Below are 21,379 nucleotides of genomic sequence, written 5' to 3' on the forward strand. Positions count from 1 at the left end.
GCCACTCCAGTATGGAGCACACTCCAGTCCAGACCAGAGCACAGAGTGCTGTCCTCTGAAGATCCTGGCCACAGAGACTGGTGAAACAATAGGAAGAACAACCTTCAGAATATGGCCAAAGAGCCCGAAAAACCGACAACAACCATTAGATCCCAGGCATGAAAGCCTTCATGAATACACTCCAGTATCTTTGCCAAGAAAACTCCATGAAAAGAAAAAAAGCCTAAAAGATATGACGCTGGAAGATGAGCCCCTCAGGTCGAAAGGCGTCCAACATGCTACTGAGGAAGAGAAGAGGACAAGTACAAGTAGCTCCAGAACTAATGAAGTGGTTCGGCCCAAGCCGAAAGGATGCTCAGCTGCGGACATGCGTGGAAGTGAAAGAAAAGTCTGATGCTGCAAAGAAAAGACTACATAGGAACCTGGAATGTAAGTTCTATGAACCTTGGTAAGCTGGAGGTGGTCAAACAGGAGATGGCAAGAATAAACATTGACATCCAGGGCATCACTGAACTAAAATGGACAGGAATGGGCGAATTCAATTCAGACGATTATCATATCTACTATTGTGGGCAAGAATCCCATAGAAGGAATGGAGTAGCCCTCATAGTCAACAAAAGAGTGGGAAAAACTGTACTGGAATACAATCTCAAAAATGATAGAATGATTTCAATATGAATCCAAGGCAGACCTTCAACATCACAGTAATCCAAGTTGGTAGACAGAGTGCCTGAAAGACTATGGATGGAGGGTCATAATATTGTTCAAGAGGCAGCAACAAAAACCATACCAAAGAAAAGAAAATGCAAGAAAATAAAGTGGCTGTCCAACAAGTCCTTACAAATAGCAGAGAAGAGAAGGTAAGGGAGATAGGGAAAGTTACAGAAAATTGAATGCAGACTTTCAAAGAATAGCAAGGAGAGACAAGAGGGCCTTCTGAAATGAAGAGTGCAAAGAAATAGAGGAAAATAATAGAAAGGGAGAAACCAGAGATCTGTTCAAGAAAATTTGAGATATTAAAGGAACATTTAGTGCAAAGATGGACATGATAAAGGACGAAAATGGTAAGGACCTAACAGAAGCAGAAGACATCAAGAAGAGTTGGCAGGAATACACAGAGGAATTATATCAGAAAGATCTGGATGTCCGGGACAACCCAGATAGTGTGGTTGCTGACCTTGAGCCAGACATCCTGAAGAGCAAAGTCAAGTGGGCCTTAGAAAGCATGGCTAACAACAAGGCCAGTGAAGGTGATGGCATTCCAGTTGAACTATTTAAAATCTTAAAATATGATGCTGTTGAGGTGCTACACTCAATATTCCAACAAGTCTGGAAAATTCAGCAGTGGCCAGAGGACTGGAAAAGATCAGTCTACATCCCAATCCCATAGAAGGGCAGTGTCAAAGAATTCTCCAACTACCGTACAATTACACTCATTTCACATGCTAGCAAGGTTATGCTCAAAATCCTACAAGGTAGGCTTCAGCAATATGTGGATCGAGAACTCCCAGAAGTACAGGCTGGATTTCGAAGGGGCAGAGGAACTGGAGAACAAATTGCTAATATGCTCTGGATTATGGAAAAATCCAGATAATTCCAGAAAAAAACATCTACTTCTGCTTCACTGACTACGCAAAAGCCTTTGACTATGTGGACTACAGCAAACTATGACAAGTTCTTAAAGAAATGGGAGTGCCTGACCACTTTATCTGTCTCCTGAGAAATCTATATTTGGGACAGGAATTAACATTTAGAACTGGAAATGGAACAAATGATTGGTTCAAAATTTGGAAAGGAGCATGACAAGGCTGCATATTGTCTCCCTGCTTATTTATATGCAGAATACATCATGCAAAAGGCCGGACTGGAGGAATCCCAAGACGGAATTAAGATTGCCAGAAGAAATACCAACAACCTCAGACATGCAGATGATACCACTCTGATGGCAGAAAGTGAGGAGGAATTAAAGAACCTTGTAATGAGGGTGAAAGAGGAGAGGACAAAAAATAGTCTGAAGCTCTACATCAAAAAAACTAAGATCATGGCCACTGGTCCCATCACCTCCTGGCAAATAGAAGGGGAAGATATGGAAGCAGTGACAGATTTTACTTTCTTGGGCGTCGTGATCACTGCAAATGGTGACAGCAGCCATGAAATTAAAAGATACCTGCTTCTTGGGAGGAAAGCTATGACAAACCTCGACAGCATCTTAAAAAGCAGTGACATCACCTTGCTGACAAAGGTCCACATAGTCAAAGCTATGGTTTTTCCAGTAGCAATGTATGGAAGTGCGATCTGAAGAGAAACCAGCGTATGTATGGAAGTGAGAACTGGACCATAAAGAAGGTTGACTGCTGAAGAATTGATGCCTTTGAATTGTGGTGCTGGAGGAGACTCTTGAGAGTCCCTTGGACTTCAAAGAGAACAAACCTCTCCGTTTTGAAAAAAATCAACCCTGAGTGCTCACTGGAAGGACAGATCCTGAAGCTGAGGCTCCAGTACTTTGGCCATCTCATGAGAAGAAAAGATTTCCTGGAAAAGACCCTGATGTTGGGAAAGTGTGAAGGAAAGAGGAGAAGGGGACGTCAGAGAACGAGATGGTTGGACAGTGTCACTGAAGCTACCAACATGAATTTGACCCAACTCCAGGAGGCAGTGGAAGACAGGGGGCCTGGCATGCTCTGGTCCATGGGGTCACGAAGAGTCGGACATGACTTAACGGCTAAACAACAACAAGCGCCCCAGAGGGAGACCACAGCTACTATACAAGGATATCTGCAAGCGGGATCTGAAGGCCTTAGGAATGGGCCTCAACAGATGGGAAATCTTGATATCCGAGCACTCAGCCTGGAGGCAGGCGGTGCAGCATGGCCTCTCCCAATTTGAAGAGACACTCGTTTAGCAGTCCAAGGCAAAGAGGCAGACCTCAAACCATCAAAATCAGGGAGCTGGACAGGGGACAGATTGTATTTGCCTTCAGTGTGGAAGGGATTGTCGCTCTCACATTGGCCTTCTCAGCCACACTAGACGCTGTTCCAAGTCAGAGTATGTTACCATAGTCTCTCGAGACTGAAGGATGCCTAATCTAATCCATGAAGTCTACTTTAGAGTAAGACTGTGACTATTGCAGGCCAGAGGTGTTTAAACATATAGATAACCTGTGGTAGTCCCATCTGATGGAGGACTTGAAATGATTTTTAGTGAAGGTGAAAGAGAAAAGTGCCAAAGCAGGACTGCAGTTGAACATTAAAAAGACAAAGTCAAGACTTCCAGCTTGACGTCGCAACGAGACAGCAGCAGGAGGACAGGGCTCTGTCCCCCTGTGCTGAATTCTGACCTGTTTTGGGACTCCATGGGGGTCGGAACCACCCTGGAGGGGTGGTGTACTGGGGGAGGAAGCCTGTTGATCACGGGGGGCGGCGGCCGCCCCGGTTCGATCCAGGAAACTCCCTAAACAGCCAAACGGGCAGAAAGAGCCAGCCTCGGCGAGCCTCCAAGTCGCTGGCAGCTGGCGGAGAGAAGCAAGGAATAGCACCTGGCATCGTTCTTTTACAACTAATTGCCTACGTACTCCTATATATGGGAAAAAAGAATAGCTATCTTGTCTTTTTAAAGTGGCAGAAAATCTGGTGAGAGGGATAGCTGAAGAAAGTAACTTTTTTTAAAATTACACTTTAAGAGTATTTACTACCTGGCGTTATAAGCTTAAGAGACCTTCCTGCAAATGAAGTCTGGATATTATTTTGTCTATCTAAAGCGTTTGGAACAATTCCCTAGAGGTGACCTTGGACTTTCTGTGGTGGTTTAAGGCTGAAGCACTGCTTATCGCCTCGTGAACTTCTCTTTGTATTTGGCTGGAATTAACCCTAAAGTGGACTTTCTAAAAACTGTTCCTTGGGTCGAATTTGGTTCAACTCTACATAGCTAAAGCGGAACTCCTGAAATGATTCTGGAAATTTGGAACATTTGTTTATAAGTATCTAGGCAGCAGAAACAGAATGGCACAAGGAGAATTTTGGAATGAAGTCAAATTTATGCTCCAACAAATTTTATCGGCTGTGACATCTCATTATGAAGACGCCAAAGTATCCAACCATCAGAAAGACTATAGTCCACAAGCAACTGGAAACAACGAGGAAGGAAATGGGAGCATCACAGAGGATGTATGTCAAATCAAGCAGCAGCATGAGAAAGTTAATCTAAGAGAAATATCAGTCTTGGACCAGAGGACAGTACTAGAGGAAGACAAAGGGGAAAAAATAGCAAAATTAACCAAAAAAAGTCTGGAAGACTCATCGAAGATAGACCAAGTACAAAAGGAGTCAGTGGACATAAATCAGATCTACAAAATGGTTTTAGAGGACATGAAAGATGACAGCATGTTTAGAGATATAGCAGGGAATGGGAAAGGAGGAACCAGAGAGGGAATTACCTAGAAAGATGAAAAAAGGGAAAACAAGGAAGGGCCCCTTAATATTGGAAACATGTTTATATTTATCATTTGAATCTGTAAAAGGGTATATTCTATACAGTATATCAAAAGGAGAACTAAATTGGAATAAGGGAGCCTGAATTAGGGTAATGATGTAATATGGTGATTTCTTATTTTAGGCAAACTAAACTAGATACAAAGCTGGGTTATGGGTCTGGAACTACTTTCAATAAGAATGTTATTAGAAGATCTTGAGAATTCTATATAATATGAGAGCAATATTATGATAGTAGCTATACTATATACTAAAATCTGTATATGAATGGTTTGAAAGATGGTCGGAATTTTGGGGGATAATCCAGAAGACACTGAGATGTAAAAAACAAATAATTGTAAGCAAGTATGTAACACTATGTCTGATAAGCACAAACAATGTAGATAGATTGGAAAATTAATAAAAAAAGTTTTTTAAAAAAAAGACAAAGTCATTACTTCAGAAGAACTTGAATAATGTTATCAATGAAAAAATTAGAAATCAGAAAAAGGCCGAGACTTGGAAGATCAGCAATGAAGGAATTAGAAAAGATCAAGTGTCACTGGAGACCAAAACTAAGATCATATATACTACTTCATTTCTGATCACAATGGGTGAGTGCAAAAGCTCGACAGTAAAGAAAACTGACTGGAAAAATAATTGATTTGTTAGAAATATAATGCTGGAGGAGATCTTTGCAGATATCCTGCACTGCCAGAAAAATGGCAAGTGGATCCTGGAGCAAATCAAAACTGAACTGTCTCTGGAGAGAAAAATGACAAAACTGACACTCTCCTACTTTGGGCACCTCATGAGAAGGCAACATTCTCTGGAAAAGACAATGCTGGGAGAGGTGGAAGATAGCAAGAAAAGAGGATGACAAAATACAAGATGGACTGATTCCCTAAAGGAAACCACAGGTTTGGGTTTGCAAGAGCTGAGTAGGTCTGTTCAGGTCAGGACATTTTGGATATCTGTCATTCATAGGGTCACCATAAGTCGCAGGTGACTTGACAGCAAGTAACAACAACAAATATTTCTGTAATTACAGCGTACATCCGTTAAAATATATTAATCTTATTAAATGTTTCATCATATGATTAGCAGATGGACGGGCCTGCTTCTCAGAAGTCTGCAATGCCCATTGTACATCTACCTATTTTTCCATGTTCCTAGAAGTCACTTGTAGCCAAACTCAGAATGAAAGTGGAGCCTCTTTCGGGAAAGTATCTCAGAGCTCACAACACACTAGCTTTAATTTATTGGACAAAATGTTTCACTTATACGTTACTGCATTGGTTGAATTTGGAACACTGTATATGACAAAAGGTGATCAAATCATGAACCTCATTTTGTTTTTGTTCATCTTATCCAGACCTCGAGTTCTTTTGTTTGAAACTCAGGCAGCTGTGCTGGCCGACACAGTCGGTAAATTACACTTATTGGGCCTTTGAATCATAGCCAGACACTCTTTATGTGAAGAGCAGTGACTGTGTAATCATTTTTTTTTCTTAATCTGAAACTGGACTGTTTATTTAGGTTCCTTCTGCTTCATTCCTTGCTTATGTATGACAATGGAGTATAGTTACCAAAAGTAAGAAAAATATCATTTACAGTATTTACCTCAACCACGAAAATGGAATTTTCATTTACAGCCAACAAAGCCATTGCAGTAACTGTTTTCTGAAATAGCTCTTGGCTAACTTGAACTGTGCCTTAATCAGAGTGGATAAAAATCAGCAATTTTTTTAAAAAATCAAATAATTTTTAAAAATTTAAATCGTGAGTTAAATTAAATCCTCCCTGGTCTTAACGCAAGGAAATAGTGCCTTCTTGCCATATAGCAACAATGCATGCAAGATACCGTAAGAGCTGCATGTTAATCATCTAAAGAAACCAACATCACCCATAGGCAAAGTGGCTGCATTTTACATTTATTTGAAAGACTTGAGACACAGTTCACAGACGGAACACACATTAGGGTTAAAAATGTACGTCAAGGCAAAAAATATATAGTGCTCCATGTCTGAGATGTAGGACATGCAAACAAAGCCATGATATCTGATCAGTTACAAAATAAAATGACTTTATGAAGTATTATGAACCGCGAATTACATATCTGGCAGCGGAGCCAGAGTTTGGGAGTTTGATTCACAATTGTGCTTCCTTTGAGTAGAGTTATCCTGTGTGGCCTTGAGTGAGCAGCAAAAGCCCAGGATGCCCCTAGAAAAAAGGAATGGTAAACCACTTCTGAGTACTGTTTACCTAGAAAACTCTGAAGAGGATTGTTGTAAATGAACTGATCTGACCATAAAGCAAAAAACAAAAACAAAAAAAATGCAAAGCGTGCTGCTTATATACCCCACCCCCAGTGCTTCAAGCGCTCTCTGGGCGGTTGACAAGTTAATTATGCAGGCTACACATTGCCTCCCCCCCAGCGAGCTGGGTACTCATTTTACCGACCTCGGAAGGATGGAAGGCTGAGTCAACCTTGAGCCGGCTGCCTGGGATTGAACCCCAGGTCGTGAGCACAGTTTTAGCTTGCAGTACAGCAGTTCAACTACTGTGCCACGAGGCTCCCTCATGACTATTATTATTATGAACACATGTGTTGTTGTTTAGTCATTACGTTGTGTCCAACTCTTTGTGACCCCATGGACCAGAGCACGCCAGGCCCTCCTGTCTTCCGCTGCCTCCTGGAGTTGGGTCAAATTCATGTTGGTAGCCTCAGTGACACTGTCCATCCATCTCATCCTCTGTCGTCCCCTTCTCCTCTTGCCTTCACACTTTCTCAACATCAGGGTCTTTTCCAGGGAGTCTTCTCATGAGATGGCCAAAGTTGGCATTGGCCATTTTTGTTCATCTTCCCAATGCCAAAACGGCCTAAACAAGTGAGCCAAGAATTGTGAACAGCACCAACTCTAGCGTTAAAGCCTCCAAGAATGAACAGTGGCTCTCTCTCTCAGGGATTTTTTTGATAGTAGCTACCAGATTGTCATAGAATTTGTCTTTGACTTCTGTTGTGGACAATAGTGTTGGTGCATATGCACTAATGAGGGTGACCAGTCCCACTGATGACTGGAGCTGCAGAGACAGGATTCTTTCACTCCCCACAGTAGGTGGAACAATGGATCTCAGCAGAGTTTTTCTGACGGCAAAGCCAACACCATGTTCCCTGGTCTCATTCAATGGTTTTCCCTGCCAGAAGAATGAGAAGTTTTTTTCTTTGACAGATCCCATGTCTGGCAATCTTGTCTCTTGCAATGTCCATCTGCAGTCTACTCAGTTCCATGTCGATGAGAGCTCTCTTGCACATGTTGTCTATTTCCTGCAGGTAGTCAGAAAAGCCAGGGGTCATTGTCTGATCATTCTAGGTGCCCAACTTTAGGGCAGAAGTTTTCTTATGACTGTTGCATAGTGCAGGGTTATCAATCTGCTTGTTGGCTTTCACTCTAAACCCCGAGAAGTTAATAGACTGTGGCGAGGTAGCACCTTACTGGCTGGGGCCTGCCCAGCTTAAGGCTGTTACTCAAGCAGCAAATCCCCCCTCTCCACGTCACTGAAATAGTCCAGTGGAAAGGCAAGAGCCAATGCAACAAACAAGGCCAGTGTGGCTTCACAAAAAAGCACAAAAAGGACCTGAAAACAAAAAAGGACACATATAGGAAGTGGAAACAAAAGGCCAGGCTGCAAAGGATGAGTACAGATAAGTAGCAAGGCATTGCAGGGATGGCATTACCAGGGCAAAAGTTGAGAATGAACTGAGATTAGCTATAGAGACTCTAAAAGCAACAAAAAAGCATTCTTCAGGTACATGCATAGCAAAAGGCAAAGAAAAGAAACAGTGACTCAGCTACTCTACGAAGATGGAAAAATGATAACAGAAGACAAAGAAAAGTCAGAAGTGCTCAATTCCTATTTTAGCTCAGACTATGACCCTCCAGAAAACTGTGAAATGCAAGTGGAGGGGATAGGACTGCAAGTGGAGACTGATAAACAGATAGTCAAGGAATACCTTACTACCTTGAACGGGTTTAAATCTCCAGGGCCGGATGAACTGCATCCAAGAATACTGAAAGAACTGGCTGAAGGTTCTCAGTACCACTGTCCAGTATTTTCTTGAAATCTTTGGAAATGGGTGAGGTGATTGGAGGAGGGCTAATATTGTCCCTATCTTCAAAAAGGCAAAAGGGAGGAACCTGGGAACTACAGGCCAGTCAACCTGACATCAATCCCAGGCAAAATTCCGGAACAAATTATTAAGCTGTCACTATGCAAGCACCTTGAAAGCAATGCAGTAGTAAGTAGCAAGTTCAGAAGAGGGCAAAAAGGATGATCAAGGGACACAAAGCCAAACCCTGCAAGAAAAAACTAAAAGAAGTGGACATGTTTAGCCTTGAGAAAAGACGACTGAGGGAAGATATGATAGCACTTTTCATATACTTGAAAGGTAGTCATACAAAGGAGGGCCAGGATCTGTTCTTGATCATCCCAGAGTGCAGGAGACCATCATAGAACAAATGGTTTATCTAAAAGTATGCAGCATTCCTTAAGGTATTTTTAAAGAGTGATATTGTAATTCCTCTCGGGCTTGTTATCATATAGAGAGAGATGGTAATGTAGCTCTTTCCTGACCTTTATCAAGCAAGTGCAGATTGCAGAGTTGCTCTGTTAAAGAGAGCAGGTCTTTATACTGGATGCCTCCTTGCACAAGTTCCGAAAATGTCATAATGAATTCCAGTCTGCAGATGTAATGTGTACGATCTTAGTATAAATTACTTTTCCTGTATGGCTCTTAGTGTCCCTAGCCTTGGCACTCTACCTAAACAAAATAGGATGTTTTATATTGTTAACTTTGATTTTTTTAAAAAAGAAAACTTACTGAATTAGCAATAGTTAGAAGGGATTTATCACTGCTGCCTAGATCTGTATTCTGGCTGTGTTGGTGGCTCAAACCCTACATTGTATTAGAAAGTGTAAGCATCTGGATGAATATAATTTCTAAATGAAAGCTAAATTGCTGGAGGCTACATTCCCTTAAATTCCACCTTCATGAAATCACAGAATTCAGAACAATAATGGACTTGTTTTAGAATCTCCATTCTCAATTCTGTGTTACACCTGGCCTCCCTAGAGTCAATTTGCAGCCTTTAGAAAAGATACAGCCCTTTAATAGTATATCGCCTGTTTTATTCATCAGACTATTAATTCTGGAAGGGTTATTACTTTACTGTCTCATATACCAAGAATCTTACAAAAACAAATTGAAACCTTTAACCCTTATGAATCCTGTTCAGTTTCACAGTCGTATTACTTACAGTGAAGTCTGTTACAAAATGTCTGGTTGGTGGTTCATACACAGGATCCAGTTAATCCCGTTTTGGTAATGGATCTGTGACTGTCAGTGGAATGGAAAGAGTATGATTAGCCCTTCCCTTTGCAGACCTCCGTGCATATTTAAAATCTGTGTCCAAAAGTTTGATAACCTTCTGGAGCAGAAGTTTTGGAGGTGCCAGTAACTGCAAGCGGGAAGACAGACTGGAAAAGTTTAGTTGCACAACCTGAAAATGATTTGTGTGATGCACTATTTCCCCAATCCTTATACAATACTATTTTTTCTAAAGGTAAAAGGTAAAGGTTCCCCTTGAGATTTTTAGTCCAGTTGTCTCCGTTTTCAAGCTGTAGAGCCAGCGCTTGTCCGAAGACCGTTTCAATTGCCACATGGCCAGCGTGACTAGGGAACAACATTTTATCTTCCCACCGAGGTGGTACCTATTTATCTACTCGCATTTGCATGCTTTCAAACTGCTAGGTTGGCGAGGAGCTGGGACAAAGTGACGGGTGCTCACTCTGTTGCGTGGATTCTAACAAGCAGCAAAAAGATGTGTCCCCCCCCCCCATATTTCCCCAGGGAGGGTGTTCTAAAGAGTTGGACCACTGGAACATTTCTAACGCTTGGGATAGTAGTAGAGAGAAAAGCCTCTGAAGGACATTTCAAAGCCCAGACAAGCTAAGTTGGAAACAGATGTGACTTCAAGTAACAGGACCTAAGACCTTTTTGAGATTTAAAGACCAAAGCTGCACTTTAAATAGACCCTGGAAAAAAATATGCAGCCTGTGAAGCTAATATAACATTAGAATTGGATATTCCAGTTGTCATCCACTGCCTTCTCTGGCAACAAATGTATCTGTGTCTTGCATAAGAGCAATATTTGCTGTGCTTAACCGCTAAGTAACCTGGATATCCAAGGGGTCCGATGGTAGTCGGAAGATACAGGAAAAGGTAGAGAATCGTATGCTTTCATTGTTCATCATTCTTTTCATTCATGATCTATCTATTGAGATTTGTGCACATCTTTTGTGGCAGAGAAAGCCTGCCTTCTTCAGTCCCTGCCTTTCACAATGCATTATGGTAATCAAGAGCATTTCTGAAGAGTTTGAAAGAGCTGGAAGTGAATGGGCTGTGCCTCTTTGTATTATCTCTGAATGCTTGGTGCTCCAAGTCAAAAACACCATTTCCCCATGGCAGAGCTTTTAGAAAGGTTTGTGGTTTGGTAGAGTGTGCAGCTACAACTCAGATACGTGGCCCTGCCTGATTAATTTACTCCAACAAAATGCATTCTTGTTTTTAATGAAACTTTTGAGCCGCTGAGTTCAGTTTCTTCTAGAGATACTTGTGTGGAGTGCTGGAAAACTGGAATAAACAGTACCATCTTTGGACTGCTTACTTTTTCATTCTGATCATTCCTCTATTGAGATCTGTGCACCTCTTTTGTGACAGCTAAAGAACTGGGCTCTTCAAGTCCCTACCTATTCTATGAAATTTCACCGTCTATTATGGTAATACAATGCACAGTTTTTAAAGACAGTGGCAGCATATCCTTTCCCTCCTCCCTGCTTGTTCAGCATTTAATTGTTTAGTAAGAAAAACTCTGAACTAGAAGTAAAGGAGTGGCTTGAAGAAAACTGCACATTTGTATGAGTTCTTCAAAGATAAGAACATTTTGAAACATTGTTAAGATCATGAGTTAAAGACGTCACAGAAGGAACACATCCTTTTTAATGATTTATTGACCTTTTTAAATTTATATATTTTATTTATCTTTTAAGAATACTGCTAAAAAATAACAAAAGCAAATAAATAAAGATATTATAATCCTAAAAGAGGAATTCTACTGACCAAAGCATTGCAGTCAAACCACGTTACATACAATGTTGTCGAGAAAGATAAGGACATTTTTATGAAGTCACAAGTTACTAAATATATTTGCTTGCTAGGAAAGGCTATTTAACACTTTCCTTGTCCCACTCTTGAACTGGACAGTCTGTTGATAGCCAGAGTATGTAACCTCTCTGTATGATGGTTTGCTGGGGGCAGGAGGAGCCACTGGACATTTTTGGGTCCCAATACATTACATTGGCTGAGTCAAAAAAATATCTCAGTAGCAAAAAGCAATTCATATGTTGGGACATTTGTTCTGTCCTGTTCGGTCTTTGTTTCTGAAGCAAAAACTCTAGTTGGCAATTGGTGGAAATCTCGATACTTGGCGGAACACCTCCTCCCACCTAGATCTACCCGTACCATTCAATCCAGTCAGGAGGGGCGACTGAGGAGCCTAACATCAAGGGATGTTCAGAAAGAAAAAAACAAGACACCGGGCCTTCTTGGGAGCGGCTCCTTCTCTTTGGAACAAACTCCCTTCTGAGATCCATTTGGCCCCCTCGCTGGGCACTCTTAAAAAACCAACTTAAGACCTAGTTATTCAGACAGGCCTTCCCTCCAGGCACTATTAAATTTATTCTTCTTCCCAACTTGAACTATTGCTATCATTGTATATTGCTGTAAAACTGTTATACAGTGGTGCCTCGCTTAGTGATGTTAATTGGTTCCAAAAAACATCGCTATGGGAAAACATCGCTAAGCGAAACACCATTTCCCATAGGAATGCATTGAAAATCGGATAATTCATTCCAATGGGAACGGATTACCGTCCTTAAGCGAAAATCACCATAGGAAACATCGCTAAGCGAAACGTGGTTGCCCCATTGGAATGCATTAAATAGGTTTCAGTGCATTTCAATGGTTTTCACAGGTCCGTTTTCGCTATTTTTAAAGTGTCTTAAAATGTTCAAAAAACTATTTTAAATGCTTGGAATCGTTAGTGCACCCTGTAAAACCTTTGCAAACTTAATCTGGCTTTGTTCTGAGTCTTAGTTAATTTTTGGTGAATTTTTTCCCCATTGGAATGCATTGAACTGTAGGTTTGAAAGCTGTCGAACCTACAGTTCAATGCATTCCAATGGGGGGGGGGAAATCACCAAAAATTAACAAAGAGTCAGAACACAGCCAAATTAAGTTTGCACACGTTTTAGAAGGTGCACTAACGATTCCAAGCATTTAAAACCGTTTTTGAACATTTTAAGACACTTTAAAAATAGCGAAAACGGACATTGCTAAGCGAAACAGGGGGACCTAAATTGTCATCGCTAAGCAAGGCAAGGTCCCGAACATCACTATGTGAAATTTCCCCATAGGAAACATCGCTAAACGGAGTGCAAAATCACTCCAAAAACCTCATGGCTAAGCGAATACATCATTAAACGAGGCAATCGCTAAGCGAGGCACCACTGTATATTAACTGTTTTTATCTTGTCTGTTGTGAGCCACCCAGAGTAGACAATGTCTAGATGGGCAGCATAGAAGTGCAATAATAAACAAACAAACAAACAAACAAACAAACAAACAAACAAACAAATAAATAAATAAATAAATAAATAAATAAATAAATTTGAGGACAGGGCTTACAGTTGGACTGGCGCATCTGTGGGATCAGTGCCCACAGTTTCACTTATCTGCTGTCTCAATCAATCAATCAGTTACGCATGCACTGGTAACATCCTGTATAGATTACTACAATGCACTGTATGTGGGGTTGCCTTTGAAGATGGTCTGGTGACTGCAGCTGGTTTAGAATCGAGCTGCGCAGCTGGTGAGTGGTGGGGCCGCTAGGGAACACATCAGGCCGATTCTGTTCAAATTACATTGGCTACTAGTCACTACCTGGGCTCAATTCAAAGTGCTTGTTTTGACATATAAAGCCCTAAACGGCTTGGGCCCTGGATACCTGAAGGACTGCCTCCTTCCATATGAACCTACCCAGCAATTATGATCTAGCCAGGTGCCCTCCTGAAAGAGCCATCCCTCAAGGAGGTAAGAGGGATGGCGGGTAGACAAAGGGCCTTTTTGGCAGCTGCCCTCAGACTATGGAACGCCATCCTGAGGGAGATTCGTCTGGCGCGAACATTGATGATGTTTCGGCGCCAGGTCAAAACCTTCCTGTTCCAAAAGGCTTTTAATTGAAATAATATCAACTGTGGGTCCCAATGGCAATTTTTAGAGTACTGTGTTTTTAATTGTATTTTAATAATTTTATCTTTTTATTGCCTTTAAATTGTTGTAAGCCACCCAGGGTAGTGTGGTCGACATATAAGTTAAATAAATAAAGTAAATAAAATAAATATTGCTCACCACTGTTTCCTATGATGGCTTGAACGGATAATTTGCCTGAAAGGCTAGTTTCTGAGACAAGTACCTCCTAGACATGAGAATAGAAAGACAGGAGGATGGAGAGGATGTTTTCTCATTGCTGTTGCCTCAGATGGGCTGCACACGTTGCTGTCTAGAAAACTTCCTGCCTCCCTCTCTGCAGATCTGCTCACATCTAGGAAGTACTTGTCTCCAGGCAGTGATGACCTTGCAACTTAGGCTGTCGTTATCGATCTACTTCAGCAGCTAACATATAATGCAATCCTGTAAAGTCATGGGATTCAAGCTATCATAAACTATTTTATAAGCCAACATATAATGCACATACAAAGAGGGATGGGTAGGTAGGAGACCTCCAAGTGGACAATTGCTGGATAGGATTGGATGAGGGGAGGTTTAAATCCTCAGCCTAAGCCATAAAGTCCTTTGCTGTGCAAGGGTGCATAGGAAGAAGATGTTCAGCATAGCAGTAGCTGGAGATGCCCCATCTCCCCAAGCTACAAACTGTTTATATATATACTCTGTGTGTGTGTGTGTGTACTATGTATGTGTGTGTGTAAAAAACACACACATATATGTACACATATATATGTACCTCCTGCCAACCTAGCGGTTTGAAAGCATGCAAATGCAAGTAGATAATAGGGACCACCTCGGTGGGAAGGTAACAGCATTCCGTGTCTAAGTCGCACTGGCCATGTGACCACGGAAGATTGTCTTCGGACAAACGCTGGCTCTATGGCTTGGAAACGGGGATGAGCACCGCCCCCTAGAGTTGAACACGACTGGACAAAAATTGTCAAGGGGAACCTTTACCTTTACCTTATATATGTACCACAGAATGCACAGTATGTGTGTATTTGAGTGTTCATAATGTGCTTGCTAGAACCAGATTGTTGTTTTAGCATAGAATCAGAATGTATCTGTAGTCACCCAGGTGGCTGTAAAAGGCAGGTGTCAGTTAGAGGTCTGTTAGACAGGGACCGGGATATAACCAGATACAAAGTATTACAAGATATGATGCAATAAGTGACAGGGCTAAACTATGTAGACTAAGATAGGGCTGACAGGGTCCCATACAAAATGTACCTCAGACAAGCAGACAGAAACACAGAACAAAGAACAGGTGTAACTGAACTATAATATGTACAAGGGCTAAGTACGTTTCCCCAAAAATAGGACAGTGTCTTATGTTAATTTTTGCTCCAAAAACACATTAGGGAATATTTTATTTTTTTCAAGTAAAACAATCTACATTTATTCAAATACAGTCATGTCATCTTCTTCTGGTTGCTACACAATGCTGCACAATGGTGGAGGGCGGGGTTTCACTTAACTGGGGCTTATTGGGGGGGGGGTAGGGCTTATATTATGAGCATCCTGAAAAATCATACTAGGGCTTATTTTCAGGTTAGATCTTATTTTCAGGGAAACTGGGTATTACAAATGTAAAAATATAATAATAAAGAGAGATAATGATTTACCAGCGAATGTCTGTCAAATCAAACCAAGCACATCTAAGCATTAAATGTTATGTTATGTAGATTATATATGTTTATAAATCAGTAGAAGTTATTTATTGTTTTAACCAACTCACTAGTGATTATTTTAATATGCAATTGCTGGTACAAACACACACAAAAAGGGAGAACATCATTTTACTCTATATAAATACAGTGGGGTCTTTACTTAAGAACGGCCCGAGTTAAGAACATTTTGACTTAAGAACCGTTCTTATAGGAAAATATTGACTTGACTTAAGTACTTAGATTTGAGTTACAAACTGAAAAAAACCACGTGGGAGGCAGGGAAAGTGCAAAATTTGAACTTTCAGTTAACTGTTGGCCAGTGAAAAGGGTGCCTGTCTGCTTCCTCACTCCTCCCAGCGTTTAGAGAGTGGATTGGGAGACAGTCTTCAGACTGCCTGGTACTGGACTGCCTGGATGTATTTTCCCTGCCTTCCCTGAACCTTTCTTGACCTAAGAAAAAAAGAAACAAAATATCCCCCTCTAGTGGTTGAAGGCGGAATAGCAGCTTCCCATTAGTTTCTATGGACGGAAAAGAGCAGATACGGATCAAATGGTTTTCAATGCATTCCTATGGGAAATGCAGATTTGACCCGAGAACTTTTTGACTTGAGAACCGCCTTCCAATACGGATTAAGTTCTCAAGTCAAGACCCCACTGTAGTAGGTTTTTTTATCTAATTGTTTCCAACTGCACTGTATGCTAATTCTGCTAATTTATAGGTTATTATAATTTATTTATTATAACAAAAAACCAACATAGACTGGGGCCCCAGTAAGTGCCTGAGGTGACCTGGTTTGCAGTCCCAGGTGAGATCACAGCAGAACCCCCCCCCCATACCCTTCCCAACAAATGGATATCCACTCCTTCATATAATTTAGCAGTTATTTGTGAAACACTCCGCAGGTTTGCTAAGTGACAATGTCCAGATTGATACAGCAGTTAAACAATCTCTCCAAATCAGGATTATAAACTCTGTTTTCGTCTTGGTTTCTGATCTTAGTTGGAGAGATCACTTGAAGCACCACTTGCTGGTTCAGATGCTATGGCAAACTTTGATTTAAGAGACGTGGAAGTGTAAGAAATTAGCAGTGGGCACTTTTAGCCTGCCTCTTCCATCTGTAATTTTGGGATAAGAATACTGTTCTACAGGTACATTTTAAGGATTATAGAAAAATAACTTATCAGAAGTTTTTTATACACTAAAATTGGTATCTGAAGACTGGTGATGGTGGTACTGATTATGGTAGACTTTGAGAGTGTTAGTTCTGTGTCCCTTCTGATTCAGGAAGCACTGTCAGGAGACTTGATCTACTCAATTACCCCGTTTTTCTCTATACATATCCTTAGTGACATATCTCAGACAGGTATCACTAACCTTCCAGCAAGAGGACTGGAAAATCTTAAAGAACTGATGGCTCAAAATACATGGACTCTGAAGAAATTCCCTCCAATTAAGACTTTTCCGTATCTAACTCATGCGGTGCTCTCATACCCAAGTCACTGCTGTGCTTTCAAGAACTGGAAAAAAGCCAAGGGGTGAGTCATACATTTTAAATTACAGTTTAAACATTCTGGGTCCTGTGTATCTTCCACATGTACCTGTCCACCGACTAATCTCATATTGTGTTGCCCTTCTTCAGCTATTTCCACTTTTGTAAACATGACAAGTACAGGACGGTCTTTCATGTAGGGGCACCCCAACTGCAGAATTTGTTCCCTACAGGGCTCAGCTGGCATTCTCGTTATTATCATTTTGGCATCAGGTCATGTGATGAATTTTTAATGTGAAGAGCTATCTAATTAAAATGCACATATAACACTTGTACATTTTAACACTTGATCTGGAGGTTAAGCTTGGCTCCAGAGCCACAACTTTTCATATTTCAGAGAATGACATCCATGTGTGGGGGACGTAATGAATATTTTCTCATTGGATCCTTTGCTTTTGCTCAAAATGTATCTCATGGGAAATTCTTCCTGTGTCTTCCTTTAGAATTCTGGAATCCTTGTTATGCAACCAAACTAACAATTACAACTTCCGCAAGAGAAGGTCTACTGATGCCTTGAGGAGTCCCTTTCACCAAGATTATATGGAAGAGTATTCAGATTGGACTGATGCAGTATATGATGAAAACTCGAAATTTAAGGATGTGTATGAGAATCCTCATTATTATGTCTTTTTTGAAGAGCATGACAATAGAGAAGTTGGGTTTGGCCAACAGCTCAAGAATCCACAAGAGGAAAGTATCACAACATTTGACAGTCATTATGACTACATAATCTGTGCAGGTACTGATGATATCAGTTGCACTCCAGGACCTGATGAGTTCAACCCTTGTGAAGATGTGATGGGATACAAATTTCTAAGGATTGTGGTATGGTTTGTGAACTTGCTTGCCATTCTGGGCAATGCTTTTGTTCTTTTTATTCTGCTCACCAGCCATTACAAGCTGACCGTCCCACGCTTTCTAATGTGTAACTTAGCCTTTGCTGACTTCTGTATGGGATTATACCTTCTCCTGATTGCTTCAGTGGATCTTTACACCAGGGCAGAGTACTACAACCATGCCATTGATTGGCAGACGGGTCCTGGTTGTAACACAGCTGGTTTTTTTACTGTCTTTGCTAGCGAACTGTCTGTCTTCACCTTGACTGCAATCACCCTGGAACGTTGGTATGCTATTACCTTCGCCATGCGCTTGGACAAGAAAATCCGTCTCTGGCATGCTTCTGTTGTCATGCTGGTTGGTTGGCTTGTGTCTTTTCTTCTTGCCTTTTTACCATTGGTTGGAATCAGCAGCTATGGAAAAGTCAGCATTTGTCTTCCCATGGATACTGAAACGCCTTTGGATCAAGCATATGTTATAACTGTTTTATTATTGAACATCATTGCTTTCATTGTCATTTGTGCCTGTTATATAAAAATCTATGTCACTGTGCGGAACCCTCAGTATAAGTCAGGGGACAAAGACACCATCATCGCCAAAAGGATGGCTGTCCTGATCTTTACTGACTTCCTATGCATGGCACCAATTTCGTTTTATGCCTTGTCTGCTGTGATGAACAAGCCATTGATAACGGTCAGTAACTCAAAAATCCTGCTTGTCCTGTTCTACCCACTCAACTCTTGTGCTAACCCCTTCCTTTATGCTATCTTCACGAAAGCTTTCCAAAGAGATGTCTTCATCTTACTCAGCAAGTTTGGATTGTGTGAACATCAGGCTCAGGTCTACAGGGGCCAAACCGTCTCCCCCAAGAACAGCAGTGGTTCTTACAGCCAGAAGAGCAGCCGAGGGACGGGTCAGAATCTTACAAATCTTCAAAGCAAGCCTCATGACTCATCTGGAGACTACTACCCAGCAGTCATCCTGCATACTCAAGGAATCATGGAAGAGAGTAAGCTGACCGTGTTATAGCACCTGAATGCTTACACTGTGGTTGGGTCAATAAAAGGCTAAGTTAGAAATCCTATCAGTAATGATGTCATAAGGATAAGACTTCTCTCACTAAAGAAAGAATCATTTTTAGATGTGTTCTGATTTTCATGAGCCTTTAATCTAACCCTAATAAGCCTTTAATCTGTCTGTGAGAATATCAGGAGATTCTTGTGAGATTAGACCAGAGTCCTATCTAGCCTAGCATTCAATTTCCAGGGTGATGAGGTAGATTCCTATAGGAAGTCCACAAGGGGAACATGAGCATGACAGCATACTCCTGCTCAGGTTCCTCAAGGACTCACAGTCATTGTTAGTCTTATCCTTTGTCAATTTCTCTAATTCCCTTTTTAAGCCATCCCTACTGATGACTATCAGTAGATCTTACAGGAAAGAATTCCATATGTTGTATGAAGACAGACTTTCTTTGTCCTGAGAAACAATTTACTTTTATCGGTTTACCCCGTGTTCTCTTGCCTACTCTCTTCAGACTATGTACAGTTTTATAATTTTTTTTGCCGCATCTCTTCCTGCCCAACTTTTCTGCCTCCCTTCCTGCCTTCCTCTTTAGCTAAATACTCCAAATGTTATAATTGTTCTTAAGGGAGAATTGCGCCAGCCCTTTGATCATTTTGGTTATCTTTTTCTATGTTTTCTGTAGCTCCAGTGTGTATTAGGATCACACCACAGATTTCAATAAAGTCATTATTTGTATCAACATTTCTGTTTTCCATTTCTTTCAGAATGGTCCCCAACACTGAATTAGCCTTTTTGCCAGCAGCAGCATTTGCACACCGGACTGCTGCTCTCACTGAGAATGTCTAACATAACTGCAGTCCATTTCATGGTCCGTCAACACATCAGACTGCAGCAGCAGAGATTTAAAAATATCTCATCCCACTCCTGCATACATCATTTTATTGTTGCTTACATTGAGCCTCTCTTCACCTTTTTAATCCCTTTCCTTGGTTTAGAGAGATCTCTCTGGAGTTCTTCGTAATCTCATTTTTCTTTTACCATCCTAAATAATTTAATATCATCAGTGAATGTAGCTCAACTCCATATTTTGTACACGGGGCAATCTTACAGATAAGTTACAAATTTTTGTTGGATAATATAAAGTTTCTCATGGGACGTTTTCTTAAAAACCCATGGATGGATATTAGAGATGGGGGTATTCACATTTGTATACGAATACTCCTGCACAGGTGGACATAATGAGGATCCGGCCCCCTGGGGCCAGACTGTCCACTCATCCGTCTGCTGCAGTCATGGGCTCTGCGCTCCTTTCCAATTGCTCCAGAGAGACATTAGGGATGTTCTAAATTCTGAAAAATTACTGCTGCTACTGACATCTTCAGCCTTAGGTGGCATAAATTATGGTAACAGGATTTCAGCCGATATGTTTACATAATCAGGATTTTTTAAAAAATCAAAGCAATCTTTGTCAACTTCCTTAAAAATTGAACAAATGCTTCTGTACAGTCCAGTCAATTCTGACTCATGAGAATCCTTCCCGGGGTTTCCAAGGTATACAGTATTCAGATCGGTTTACTAGTTCCTTCTTCTTGTGGTGCTCTAAGACTGTGCAGCTTGCCCAAAGATACACAAGCTAGCTTCTCCTGGGAGGCACACTGGGGAATTGAACTCCTGACCTGGTACTCCTACATTGGGTGATCCATTCAGCTCTAAACAATATGGGTCCAGATTAGACATGATTGATTAAAAATCATGAGATCTGGGGCCTAACAAATCATTCAGGAAACCTGCAAGCTCATGCGATCAGAATGTTAAAGTAGGTTGCAACTAGTGTAGGCCTATTTGAATCACTGGAACCTATGAAGGAGTTGACTCATCAAATCCCTACTAATTCAATGGGTCTCTATTAGTGTGCCTTCCTCTGCTAATTATAATATAATACTGGACAATTTTTTTCAAGGGCAGAGAGTAAACAGGCTGTTTGATGCTGTTCAGATTCAAGTGGTCCCAATACCTGGAGACTGGCAGCTGAGTATAATATACACTCAGGCAGCTACCTCACAGGGTTTTTTTAAATGAAAAGTATATCCCATGCTCTGATGCAAAATTTGTCCTGTCAGACACTGATGGCAGTACCTTTGAAGGGCCCTCATCATCATCCTGGAACAGCAAGTGGCTAAGTGGTTTCAGTTAGTGTGACACAATAAGGTCTGCTTTCCAAATCACAGAGTCAGAACTTAGAAGTGTACATAGGAAATCTCTACAGGACCAAGATTGCCATTTGGCTCCAAGCCCTGCAATGAAAAGATGGGGGTGGGGACACCTCCGGTGCTGATGTGGAAGCCGAAGAGAAGAGGGCTGGGTGGGGAACAGCCAGACATTCAAGGCCTAAGTGCACTTGAGATACAAAGAGCTCCTCTGGGT

At 41.2% G+C, this 21,379-nt stretch overlaps 1 protein-coding gene across 2 annotated transcripts in view; it reads left to right on the forward strand.

The window, feature by feature from the left end:
- TSHR (thyroid stimulating hormone receptor) overlaps positions 1 to 19,696 on the forward strand; it is a 73,677-nt gene extending 53,981 nt beyond the window's left edge. For both annotated transcript variants that reach the window (XM_020812640.3, XM_078383712.1), the window contains 2 exons: positions 16,890 to 17,078; positions 17,536 to 19,696. In XM_020812640.3, the coding sequence (XP_020668299.3) occupies positions 16,890 to 17,078; positions 17,536 to 18,958 (1,612 nt within the window). In that variant the 3' untranslated portion in view covers positions 18,959 to 19,696. The remainder of the gene's footprint in view (positions 1 to 16,889; positions 17,079 to 17,535) is intronic.
- The last annotated feature ends 1,683 nt before the right edge of the window (positions 19,697 to 21,379 follow it).

Source organism: Pogona vitticeps, chromosome 1, assembly GCF_051106095.1.
Source record: "Pogona vitticeps strain Pit_001003342236 chromosome 1, PviZW2.1, whole genome shotgun sequence".
Lineage (NCBI taxonomy): Eukaryota > Metazoa > Chordata > Lepidosauria > Squamata > Agamidae > Pogona > Pogona vitticeps.